Source organism: Doryrhamphus excisus, linkage group LG7, assembly GCF_037039965.1.
Source record: "Doryrhamphus excisus strain RoL-2023G ecotype Guam linkage group LG7, RoL_Dexc_Guam_v1.1, whole genome shotgun sequence".
NCBI classification, from domain to species: Eukaryota; Metazoa; Chordata; class Actinopteri; order Syngnathiformes; family Syngnathidae; genus Doryrhamphus; species Doryrhamphus excisus.
This window is the reverse complement of record NC_136363.1, coordinates 22,600,086-22,612,059: the sequence shown is the minus strand read 5'-3', so window position 1 is coordinate 22,612,059 and position 11,974 is coordinate 22,600,086. Positions and strand designations below refer to the sequence as shown.

General features: G+C 49.1%; 2 protein-coding genes across 2 annotated transcripts; both read left to right on the top strand.

Moving 5' to 3' along the window:
- The first annotated feature begins 711 nt into the window (after positions 1 to 711).
- Positions 712 to 5,775, top strand: LOC131108905 (glycine--tRNA ligase-like). Its single transcript, XM_058060336.2, has 17 exons — positions 712 to 986; positions 1,288 to 1,389; positions 1,480 to 1,582; positions 1,930 to 2,071; positions 2,137 to 2,225; positions 2,673 to 2,749; positions 2,820 to 2,965; positions 3,071 to 3,220; positions 3,534 to 3,696; positions 3,770 to 3,934; positions 4,011 to 4,119; positions 4,246 to 4,390; positions 4,607 to 4,692; positions 4,759 to 4,868; positions 4,951 to 5,044; positions 5,126 to 5,316; positions 5,393 to 5,775. Exons 1-17 carry the CDS (start codon positions 750 to 752, stop codon positions 5,504 to 5,506), a joined length of 2,223 nt encoding a protein of 740 aa, XP_057916319.2. The 5' UTR covers positions 712 to 749; the 3' UTR covers positions 5,507 to 5,775.
- A 507-nt stretch (positions 5,776 to 6,282) lies between these two features.
- On the top strand, positions 6,283 to 11,421 carry hhatlb (hedgehog acyltransferase like, b). The gene is made up of 12 exons (XM_058060340.2): positions 6,283 to 6,456; positions 7,785 to 7,907; positions 8,419 to 8,486; positions 8,560 to 8,673; positions 8,750 to 8,944; positions 9,360 to 9,569; positions 9,840 to 10,011; positions 10,084 to 10,228; positions 10,295 to 10,330; positions 10,401 to 10,602; positions 10,867 to 11,008; positions 11,076 to 11,421. Exons 2-12 carry the CDS (start codon positions 7,802 to 7,804, stop codon positions 11,288 to 11,290), a joined length of 1,605 nt encoding a protein of 534 aa, XP_057916323.2. The 5' UTR covers positions 6,283 to 6,456; positions 7,785 to 7,801; the 3' UTR covers positions 11,291 to 11,421.
- The last annotated feature ends 553 nt before the right edge of the window (positions 11,422 to 11,974 follow it).

Sequence of the window (11,974 nt, the reverse complement as noted above, 5' to 3'; positions counted from 1 at the left end):
CTTGTGAGCTCGTCTCATTTGTACAAAGTCACATGACCTCTGCGGCAGCACACAACATACCTGATGTACGGTGCTCCTAACGCAGTACATCGGTGCTGATCAGCACCGCAGCATTTGCAAAATGCTAAAGGCTTGCCTGAGACCTCCATGCCGTCACACCAGCTGCTCGGAGCATGTGCCTGAATACAGTGCACAAGAGTTCTTACTTCCAGTTCTGCACAAACTACAATTCCATCAAAATTTTTAAAAAGTAGATATTTACTGATATCTGTACGTTGAGAAGCAGTATCAGTATCTGATGGCCCGCCACAGATAATCGTGTGTTGCTGATTTTATCCTTAAGTTTTACTTTTACTCACACAAATACTTTCACTATTGTTTACTGCCATTTTTCTCATTTCCCGGAAGAGGCCCACGTTGGTGGAGTAGCACACCCGCTCATTACATACAGTGAAACCCCAGCCAATCACAGCCCGGGAAGGCGGGGCTTCCAAGCAGTCATGCAAGTTCAAATCCCAGGGTGGTGCTTTTTATAGGTGGTGAAAAGTCATGGGTAAGATAACTGCAGTCATACCTGATGAGTGAAAGTTTGGCATGAAGGACAGGGCAGGCTGCATTGACCTGAAGCACAGGAGAAGTACACACTTTACATTTCATGCATCATAAAGAGTAAAAGTGTTTTCTGTTGAATGAAGCAGTGGCTATGTGGTGGCGCTACGCCCCTGCAGCTGCAGTCTGCTTCCTGGCTGATGCAACACAAAGCCTCGGTTTCAGACATTCCTTCCTGCACTAGCAGGCTCCTCCCCTTCTCTTTTTCTTCCTCCTCCTCCTCACTGGGAGTCAAAAGGAGCTCCAAGAGGAGCAAACATCCTCACAGCTGGCTGCTGGCTGCACACTCCCTGTCCTGTCAGACGCTCTTTGCGGCTCTTCTACGTGGCACCATGGAGGAAGCTTTGGCACCTTTGCGGGCGGCTGTGCGGGAGCAGGTGGGCCACTTTTCTACTTCCTTTGGGTGGGATATCTGGGTACTTGTTTTGGAATGAAAAGTTGTCGCTGGTTTTAGCCAAGTGTTCCACCTAAGGGCGTCGTGGTGTCAACTGATGGTGCCTTTAGTGGTTGCTTCCAGCTTCTAGAAAAGTGAGCTAAGATGATGAAAAGTTAATTTGAACATGAATATACATAACTTCATGCAGCTATCATCTACTGCTGTAGGTATGCACAGTATGCTTCCTCAAATAGCATCTTACATGCAACACACTGGAGGCTCCTGTGTTCCTCTACTTGCAGGGAGATCTGGTGGCCCGGCTGAAGGAGAAAGGCGTCCCAGAGTTGGAGCTCAACAACGCCCTCGCCGAGCTGAAAGCCCGCAAGAAAACCCTGGAAGCAAAGGTTGGAGTTGTGCTGCTGCAGCTTCACATCCGGGAAGCCCCTTCCTGTTTCTTGCTTTCACTTTCTCTTTCCGTCACTGTGACCTGCCAGGAGCTGGCCTTGAAGCCCAAAGATGACAGCGTGGACAAGGTGAAGATGGAGGACACCTTGAAGAGGAGGTTCTTCTATGATCAGGCCTTTGCCATATATGGAGGTAGCGGGAAACGATAGCATGAGAACAACAGTCATAGCATGCAAACCTGTAACTGTTGACTAACTGTGTGTGTGTGTGTGTGCACTTGGACATAGCAGGGTACTTCCTGGTTCACAGAGAATGACATAATAGCACTGGAATGTACCATTTTTGATTGTGGGGCAGGACAAATGGCAACAAGTAAACAAACATTGTGTGCTTTGCAGGTTTTGTGTGTTTTTCTATCCAAATAGCAACAACAGACAATCTGACAAAGCCACGCATTCATGAGCTTCCTCTGCATCTTTAACCAGATTTGCACCAACACGGAATGGTTGTGCATGACAACAGTGTGTACTTGCGTGCAGGGGTGAGCGGCCTGTACGACTTCGGCCCAGTCGGGTGCGCCCTGAAGAACAACATCCTGCAGGTGTGGAGGCAGCACTTCATCCAGGAGGAGCAGATCCTGGAGATCGACTGCACCATGCTGACCCCCGAGCCGGTCCTCAAGTGAGAGCAAACCAAAGAAGAAACATTTTGCCACCTCTGCTGACTTCCTTTTGGAATGTGTCCAGGACGTCGGGACATGTGGATAAATTTGCAGACTACATGGTGAAGGACACAAAGACGGGGGAATGTTTCCGAGCTGATCATCTCCTTAAAGGTGATGATTTTTCAGTATGGATTAAGTAGACAGAATGACTGTTTTGACGTGCCTGACGGGGTTCTACACGCCCCAGGGACATTGTGGCTCCAGAAAAAGTAGGGCAGGAATTTTGGGTCAAAGGGTAACAGGTTTTTCTGGTGCAGCAGTGTCATTCAGAGAGTGTCGCTAGCTTTGCCAGGTTTTAGATTAAACAAACCAGATTTATTATGTAGAAGCGGCATCTTCATTACAATTACGTCTGTGCGTCGACTTTATTGCCTCAATCGATGGAGACAAGGGCAAACGCTCCAAACAACCAAAAAGAGGCAGAAATGCTGCAAGACAAAACAAAATTGTTGCGTCAAATTGACTGTACGTTTGCACGAGGCTTACCCAGTTGGTGCTGCGTTCAGGAACATCAGGTGAATTGATGCTCTCTTTCGGTCTTGTCTCTCGTGTCCACAGCCAACTTGAAAATGAAAATGACCGACGACGCCCTGCCTGCGGAGAAGGTGGCAGAGATGGAGGACGTCATCACTCAGGTGAGCCCGGCCTCCGCCGTTGGTCACATGGTGTCCTCCTGTCCTCATCATGTCCCTGCGTGTGTCTCAGATGGACAACTACACCCAGAAGGAGCTGGGAGAACTGTTTGCCAAGTACAACGTCAAGTCTCCCTCCACAGGAAATGATCTCACGCCTCCCATCTCCTTCAACCTCATGTTCAAGACCTCCATCGGGCCTGGAGGCAACACGCCAGGGTATCATCATCATCATCACAGTATTGTTCATTCTCACGAATAATCACGTCCCACAAGACTAGCAAAAGATTTTCTTCTAATTTGCTTTGTTTTGTCGCTGTGCAGATACCTGAGGCCTGAGACGGCTCAGGGAATGTTCCTCAACTTCAAGCGTCTGCTGGAGTTCAACCAGGGAAAACTTCCCTTTGGTGCCGCTCAGATAGGAAACTCCTTCAGGAACGAGATCTCGCCTCGCTCTGGACTCATCCGTGTCAGGTAGGCCAGATTGATTGATTGATTGACTGATTGATTGTTAGGAAGGTGCGGGAGCAACAATGTGTCCAAGATGGCCGCCCTGATGCTTCCTGCTACCTGTCTCACTCTCTGGCAAGGCAGGTGTGCTAGGAAGAAGAGTTCCCATGTTGAACATCACGCTCCACACACGCTCCATTAAATAATGTGGCGGGCCAGAGGGCCAACAGGTGGCGCCAAAGCTACTTGTGTGTGTGTGTGTGTGGGGGGGGGGTCACCTGAATGAAGGAATATCTGGACGAGAGTGGACTTAAGTCAACTTAACCGTGCGTTGCAGGGAGTTCACCATGGCGGAGATTGAGCACTTTGTGGACCCCAACGAGAAGGTCCACCCCAAGTTCTCCAACGTGGCCGACCTGGAGATCTTGTTGTTCTCCTCCAAGGCTCAGACCAGCGGCCGGCCTGCTGAGGTCATGAGGCTGGGCGATGCTGTGGAGCAGGTAGGACAGGAGTGAGGATCTTCTAAAGCTGCTCGGACTTTATGATGCGTTTAATATCGCTGTCCTGACGTAGGGCATCATCAACAACTCCGTGCTGGGCTACTTCATCGGGAGGATCTACTTGTATCTGCTCAAAGTTGGACTCTCCAAAGACAAAGTGCGCTTCCGTCAGCACATGGAGAACGAGATGGCTCACTACGCCTGCGACTGCTGGGATGCAGAGTCCAAAACCTCCTATGTGAGTTGTCCTTGACCCGGAGCCACGGGCGCTCATGCGAGTGGTGCATTCATGCGCTTGTCTGGGTGGTCTTCAGGGTTGGATCGAGATCGTGGGATGCGCTGACCGCTCGTGCTACGACCTGTCGTGTCACTCCAGAGCCACCAAGGTGCCACTTGTGGCGGAGAAGCCCCTGAAGGAACCCATATCCTGGCAGAGAAAGCTGGAAACAGGAGTTCAGCACATTCAGAGGGCGATTATCCCATCACCAAGCAGCCGTGTGGTTGCCTGATGAGCGTCTGTGTTTGTTCATTCCTTAACGCGGTCACACAAGGTGGTCAACATCGTCAAGTTCGAGCCCAACAGGGGCGCCATCGGAGCGGCGTACAAGAAGGACGCCAAGCTGATCTTCGAGTTCCTGGAGGTGTGCGACGAGTGCTTCATCAGCGAGCAGGAGAAGCTTCTGAAGGAGCGCGGGTGAGTCGTGCTGTACGGGGAAACGCCTTAGCACGTCCAAATGCTCCAAACACACGGGTTGCATCCCACTGCAGGTGTAAACGAGGCATGTACATAACGAGGTGTGTTTAAGGGAGCTGCTGTGCGTTTGGTCCTGCAGTCCTCGTATCCATCATGTGATAGATAGATACCTCGGATGTGGTGGATGTGATTAAGCCTGGCGTTGCTGTTGTTTAGGGAGTTCAGCGTGACGACGGAGGGCAAAAGCTTCAAGCTTTCCAAAGACATGGTGGCTGTGAAGAGGTTCCAGAAAACGCTGCATGGTAAAAGCAGCCATTGAGTAGACCAGGAGTGTGTACTGGTGATTAAACCATGGCGTGTTCCCACAGTGGAGGAGATCGTTCCCAACGTGATCGAGCCTTCCTTCGGCATCGGCAGAATCATGTACTCCATCTTCGAGCACTCCTTCCACACGCGGCAAGGGGATGAACAGAGGACGGTGAGCCCCGCGAGCGTCGTCTTTTCCCCAGAGCACGGCTGCCGATTGTTGGCATGAGATGTCACAACCCTTTCCTTGCCAGTATTTCAGTTTCCCCGCCACCGTTTCGCCGTACAAATGCTGCATCCTTCCTCTCAGCCCAAACCAGGAGTTCACGCCTTTCGTCAAACAGCTGTGTGAGTCCACCTTCTCCGCTCTCTGTGTCACGGTCTCAGAGCCAGCACTGCTTTACCGGTGAAGTCTGTCTTTGTTCTCAGCCGAGGCGCTGACCAGGAACGGCGTCTCCCACAAGGTGGACGACTCCTCGGGATCCATCGGGAGACGCTACGCCCGATCCGACGAGATCGGCGTGGCCTTCGGCATCACCATCGACTTTGACACGGTGAACAAGACGCCGCACACCGCCACCCTGAGGGACCGCGACTCCATGAGGCAGATCCGCGTGGAGGTACGGCCTGTGATGACGAGATGAATGACCATCAGAGATGCTGCGTTATTGATTAATGACTCCCATCGTTCTGCAGGTGGATGCCTTACCTGGCCTGATTTTGGGGCTGGCAAACGGCACCTCTACCTGGCCTCAGCTGGAGGCCAAGTACCCCATTTTTGAAGGACAGGAGACCAGCAAGAAGGAGTGATCTGGAGTCAGTTTTACCGTTAAAAGGGCATAATCCCAATGAAAGAAATTTATACTTGCTGTCTTTCTATTGTCTTTTGTCACGTCTAAAGTGCAGGTTAAGGGTCCATGTGGGAGGGTGTTCTCTGGGGAACGTTAATGTCACCTGAGCAACAATTCCCAAATGGAAGTCAGCAGCGTCAGCATCAGCATCAGCTGTGGTTGTTATTGTTGTTGTAACAGACAAGACTGTATCCACCCCTTTTTATAATAAACGCCACCTTTCTTTTCCTTGTGTGTACTTGTGTGTGTAATTGTCACTTGTATTGTCTTGTGTGTTGTCGCCCCCCTCCCTCCTCCCGCAGAATGCCAAGTATGGACGGCTGAAAACTGCAGCAGGCTTAGAGCCTCCCAAAACAGAATATGAAAAATAGCAACAAGACCCGCCATCTATTCATGTCTCTCTGTATTTTACATTTATATTCATTTCATAATAATCATACATATTGGAGACATCACTGTATTTCAAATACTTTGACAATGAATTTTATATTTTGTATTTATGGATGCATTTGTTTGTCATTTCATTTCAGGGGTGGAATGACTTGTTATGCTAATCGACACAATGCTTTACTATTCTGTACTGTATTTATAGTAAATAAGACGTTCATGAAGAAAAGTAAAATATGGAAGCGGATGAAACGTTTGTGACCCCAAAGCAGGCCCCCCCAAGCCCAGCAGCTGTGTGTCCCACCCCCCTTTGTGAAAGTATAAATACCGGCGCGTTCACCTTTTAGGCCGGCAGCTCCCTCCCAGGGAGTCAGAGGGACCTGCAGCAGAGTTGGAGGTGCAAACGGAAAAAGAGGAGAATCATCTTTTGTCACGTTTGAGCTGATGTGAAGGCTTCTTCCTGCGTTTCAATCGTTTGCTGGTCTCGCTGGAAGCACTGTGTGCGTGCTCGCTGCCGTCAAGGTCAGTATGACAACAGGTGGCAGGAGGACAAAGTCAAGCATGTTGCTTTCTATTTCCGATGCACACATCTCCCTCCACATGCAAACTGGAACTTATTTCTTTTCCATTTCTTGAAAGTGTCCTGAAGTTGACATTCTTAAGGATGAACAAGGAGAGTTGATGGTGAAGTGCTTAAAAATAGCCAGCAGCTGCACTTTGTTGGCATCTAATCAACGCAAATGTGCTTGTTTGCTCCCCACTGTTACGACTTGATTGCTGTCAGAGAATGCTTCATGCAAATAAAGCAGACAGCAAACGACTTGTCATGTGAATGTCGAGTTCCAAGCGTACGCCATGACAATATTTGGATTGTGTATGTTATATATTTAGCAGCGTAAAACCTCTTCACCTACACTTAATCTGTGTTTCGCCACAACATTTATATCAATGTCGGAGACAAAAAGATAACAAAAACCATGAAAAGCAAAAGACGTAGGAAAATAGCCATACATGCTTTCATGGTAGAGTCTCCAAAAGTGTCCAATAAGAGCAGAAAAACTTAATGGCTAGGCTGGCAACAAAGATGCTCTCCTGCTACGTCTTCTTACACTCACGTATGAGGCGCACTGTATGGAGTTGCAACGGCAAGCGACATTGACAGACGGTCCCGTTATCATGTGTTAAACACTAACGAATGATAACATTATCCTTGGGACTGTGACTGTGAATGAAGGTCTGTGCCAGGACCCACGTCGGAACTACGAAATGCAACAGTTGCATCCCAAAATTGTGGCTTTCTAAAGATGCAGTTTTGATTGACGCTGTCCGACGGTCGTCGGCAACTTTGGAATGGAGCTTTTGTATTGGGGATCATTAAGACCGTGCAAGCCACATGCTACCAACAATGTTTCCAATCTGATCCGATGGGAGTACAGTATTTATTTATCCATCCAATGACAGATAAATGAATCCAACATGGCCGCCCAGGCTAAGTTTAGCAGTGGTCGCCATGGCAGCAATGTTACACCTTCTTTTTTACTTAGCACTATGCGGCTGACACACGAACCATCAGGAAACCTTCCTCAGGTTTCACGACACACAGACAAAAGTACTGGGACACCTGGCCGTTATGCCTCCAGAAAGGTCAGAGGTCAAGTTGGACCTGAGAGTGCCCCCCCCCACCTGCTCTTCCTAAAAGTTAAAAGCTGGCAGGTGTCCAAAATGACAGAAGAATTATTCATGAAGAGGTGTGTCGGTAGTGGAAACAGGAAGTGCTCCATATGTCACTTCAGCCCCGTCAAACCAGTTTTGGCAGTTTCAACGTGTTTGATGTGAGCTAATGTTCGCAGGTAGTGTGTCCGTCGCCATGGGGATCAAAGCGGCACTTCCTAGATATGAGATGTATTTCTACAACACCGTGCTCTGCTTGGCCGTCTTCTGGTCCACCTGCTGGATCTTTGACGTGTCCAGTTGTGAGTACCATAGAATACACACACACACACACATACACATACACACAAATATAATCCAAATGTTGAAGTTGGAAGCAGATGCCATTGAAAATGACTTTTACAGATGAATTTGCTGCTGAACACATATTCAGCTTAAACTTGCTATTTAAAATATGACACTACAAAAAAAGTCCTACATTGCTTCCTTAGCGGAAAAAAATGACAAGCGGGAAATGTATCTGTGGCGGGCAGGCATCCATGACCGTATGGGAGACACGGTGGTAATGTTGGTGCGTCATGACAGGAAGTGCGACCTCCCTTGTGTAAGTCCTCCAAAAGGTCAACGTGGGTAAAAATAGAAAACAACAAATGCAAGCTAGTGATGGTTTATCTCCACGACAGCGAGTGCATGATACACAAATACATTTGTGGAAGCTCGGAGATCAGGTGTGGCGAGAATACGTTTATTATTAGTTATTATTATGAGTTTCAATAAAGGTTTTGTTGTTTGAATCTGATGTTTTTTTGACAGCACATGCAAACAGAAGAACGTTCAAGTCCAGCGTGAAGCCAGGATGGCACATTTTTGGCAGGAAAATGGTAAGCGAGGCCTCGCCTTCTAATTCCACTTACCTTTATTTCCCGTCACCAGGGTTGTTGTTTTCACTGACAGGACACGGCTGATTCCGAGTGGGCCATGTGGATCTGGACTTTCCGGGCTCACATCCTGTTCGCTCTGTCGGGACATGTCCTGTTCGCCAAGCTGTGCTCCATGCTGGCTCCTCAGGTGCCTAATAAAAGAGAAGAGCAAAGTTTAGCAAGTCAGGTGCGTGTGAGTGACCTGGTTCTTCTGGACTGAACAGTACAGGTCCCTGGTCTACATGGTCTACGGGCTCCTGGCTGTGTGGACCAGTATGGGCTGGACCTACGTCACCCTCATCCTGTCACACTGCATCCTGCTCTACAGCATCTCCCTGGTGAAGATACGCTGGCTGTGCTTCCTCACTGGATTTTTCACGCTTGCTACTTTCAAGTGCGAGCCTTTCCTGTCCTGGCAGGTCAGTAACACGACATCTACCCTCACCAGGAACCAAGCCACCCTTGAAATGGAAACAAAAGTCATCCATATCCATAGAACCATTCCCACCCACATTCATACATATGGACAATTTGGAGTGGCCCATGTTTTTGGAATGGGGGAGGAAACCGGAGTACCTGGAGAAAACCCACGCATGCACAGGGAGAACATGCAAACTCCACATCGAGTGGAATTGAACGTGGGTTTCCTAGCTGTGACGCCTGCACGCTAACCACTCCACCAGCGTGCAGCCTCACGCAAACAAAACAATTCTACAATGTTTACTTTCTGCAATGATGTTGATGACTTGGCCATATTTGCATATTAAGGCGGGGCTACTCCATCTTTGCTCTCGGCGGAACGGTGACCATTGCCACCGTTTGCTCTGCGTCCAGGCAGGCTTCGTGGCGGGCGACTTCGACCTGCGTCACATCCTGTTCTACGGAGGCTGCGGCTTCACCGTCATGCGCTGTATGAGTTTTGCTCTGGAGAACTGCGAGCGGAAGGATGGCAACTTCAGCATCCTGGAGCTGCTCAAGTACAACTTCTACCTCCCCTTCTTCTACTTCGGGCCCATCATGACCTTTGACAAGTTTTACCTGCAGGTCAGTCTTAAAACAAACTTTATTGCTACCTGGTAAAAGTGGCTCAACTCATCAGACAAGTCTGACCACTCCATTAGGAACTCGTACTAGCAATCACTTGATGTGCTTTTTTAGCATCATGAGTGGGGCGGAATGTAGCATAAGGTACTGCACTTTAGCAACAACGCTACACAAAAATAATGTTTAACGAGGTCTAAAAGGGCGTATTTTTCATCTAACTCTTTTATTTGCATCAGCATCATTAGACATAAAGAAGTCTGTGTCATGCAGGCCAACAAGTCGGAGCTGAGCAGGAAGGAGCATGAGATGTGGAACATCAACATGCAGGGTGTGACCCACCTGGTCGTCATCCTCCTGGTGGACCTCCTTTTCCACTTCATGTACATCCTCAGCATCCCCAGCGACATGAAGCTCCTCAAGCACCTCTCTGACTGGGCTCTGGGTGGGTCGCCGTTGCTAAAAATAGACGTAACAATTCAAGGATGCTGTTAAGAAGGAGGTGTTTGGTTTGCAGTGGGCGTGGCCTACTTCAACCTGCTATATGACTGGGTAAAAGCGGCAGTCATGTTTGGGATCATCAACACCGTGTCCAGACTGGATCACCTGGACCCGCCCAAGCCCCCAAAGTGCATCACGATGCTTTACGTCTTTGCAGAAACGTGAGTTCCAACACGAGTGCGAGTTCTCTGCACGCCAGGCGCTTCAATCTTCATCTCCTCTCACAGGCACTTCGACAGAGGAATCAACGACTGGTTGTGCAAGTAGGTGTCCTTCCCGGGGAGGGGCGGAGCTCAGCTTCTGGTCATAACCCTGGCGTGCCTTCTCATAAAGGTACGTGTACGATCGCCTGGGGGGGAAGCACGACAGCGTGCTGGAGGAGCTGCTGGCCACACTGTGCACGTACGGCGTCACCATCCTGTGGCTGGGGCCCAGCAAGGTGGTCCTCATCTGGGCCTTCTTCAACTGCTTTGGACTCAACTTCGAGCTGTGGGCCGCCAAGTTCTTCTCCATGGAGCCGTTTGTGTCTTTTGAGGTTCGGAAGCAACTGCTTGATCGTGGCTTTTTCTTTCAACAGGAAGTCTGTGTGCGGCCGGGCTGCATGAGGTATTCCACAAAAAATAATAAAAAATACAACTGATCCCATCTTCAGGAGACGGGTGTCTTTGCCTGCTCCTTGCTGCCACAGACCTGGCTTCCCAGCATGCCTTGCGGCACATAATGCAACCCCCGGTGTAATGTACGGAAAGAGCCTTGAAGTCAAACCGCTGGTTCTCAATTGGTTGCCTTTCCTTTAAAGACGGCGATGTCCGAGGCCATGTCCCGCCGCATCCGAGCCGTCTTCAACATCTTCAACTTCTGGAGCATTGTTCTGTACAACACGCTAGCTTTGAACAGCTTGGACTTTGCCAAGTTGGTGGCCAAGCGTCTGCTGCTCAAAGGTGATGCTCCTAGGTCTTTTGGAATTGGAATTAGTCCTCGTTACTCACAGTTTCTCCTTCTGGCCAGGGTTCCCCATCACCACCATCATGGTCATGTTTGTCACCTACTGCCTCATTCAAGTGATCAAGGAGCGGGAGAGGCGGCAGGCCCTAGTCGATGATCCTCTTCCTCCTCCTCCTCCTGTGCAGCCGCTTCCTGCTGAAATTCCGACTGTCCCGGCCGCGTCCGCCGCCACTCCGGCTCAACCTATCGCTGATCCCAGCAAGCAAAAAGCAGAGTAGAAGAATGACATAATGCACGCATGGATGGCATGAACGTATGGAAATACGCATTCATCACAACTCAAAGACTCCAGACGTAAAACTACAAAAGTTCTGTCACTGATGCAAATAAATGAGTGCAAATAAAAGAACAGTGGCTGGTGGTTTCACTCCAAGCATTCATACTAAAGTCAAGGTCCCATGTGAAGGTTATTTACGGGACCGGATAGGACGTATTTGCCTGTGGTGTAGGTGCTGTATGAGGTGACTGCTGGTGAATAAATAGCATGGACATGCTGGTGAAGACCTGCCCACACGCTGTATTACACATCAAGTATAGTTATTGATATTCATAAAGGAATAGGCTCTGTCGTCTCTTCTTCTGCCAGTGGAAGAAGTGACGCAGGTCTCGTACATTACACAAACTGCACGGCCCGATCATGTTGTGGTCGTGATAAAAATGACTTCCGATTGTAGCATCACCGCATTGAACCGAAGAGACGACGCCATTTTCAAATGTCAATTCAGAAAAAAAACTCACCTGTTGATGACTCCAGCGGGTCATCTCCATTAGGTGTGTGAGTGAGTGCCTGGAGGAAAAGCTTTGACTCTGGGAAGTGCCACCTGTTTTTCTGGGGAGGAAGCAGCGTCTTATATCCGCGTCAATGTGGTAATTATTGAACATGTTTATTCTTGTCGTCGTGC

Excerpts from the sequence above, each read along its gene's own strand:
- LOC131108905 (XM_058060336.2), top strand. The coding sequence starts at position 750 with ATGCAACACAAAGCCTCGGTTTCAGACATTCCTTCCTGCACTAGCAGG. Across the intron at positions 4,120-4,245 it reads GAAGCCCCTGAAGGAACCCA|AGGTGGTCAACATCGTCAAG; the intron begins TATCCTGGCAGA and ends CGCGGTCACACA. Across the intron at positions 5,317-5,392 it reads TGAGGCAGATCCGCGTGGAG|GTGGATGCCTTACCTGGCCT; the intron begins GTACGGCCTGTG and ends ATCGTTCTGCAG.
- hhatlb (XM_058060340.2), top strand. The coding sequence starts at position 7,802 with ATGGGGATCAAAGCGGCACTTCCTAGATATGAGATGTATTTCTACAAC. Across the intron at positions 9,570-9,839 it reads TTGACAAGTTTTACCTGCAG|GCCAACAAGTCGGAGCTGAG; the intron begins GTCAGTCTTAAA and ends TGTGTCATGCAG. Across the intron at positions 10,012-10,083 it reads CCTCTCTGACTGGGCTCTGG|TGGGCGTGGCCTACTTCAAC; the intron begins GTGGGTCGCCGT and ends TTTGGTTTGCAG.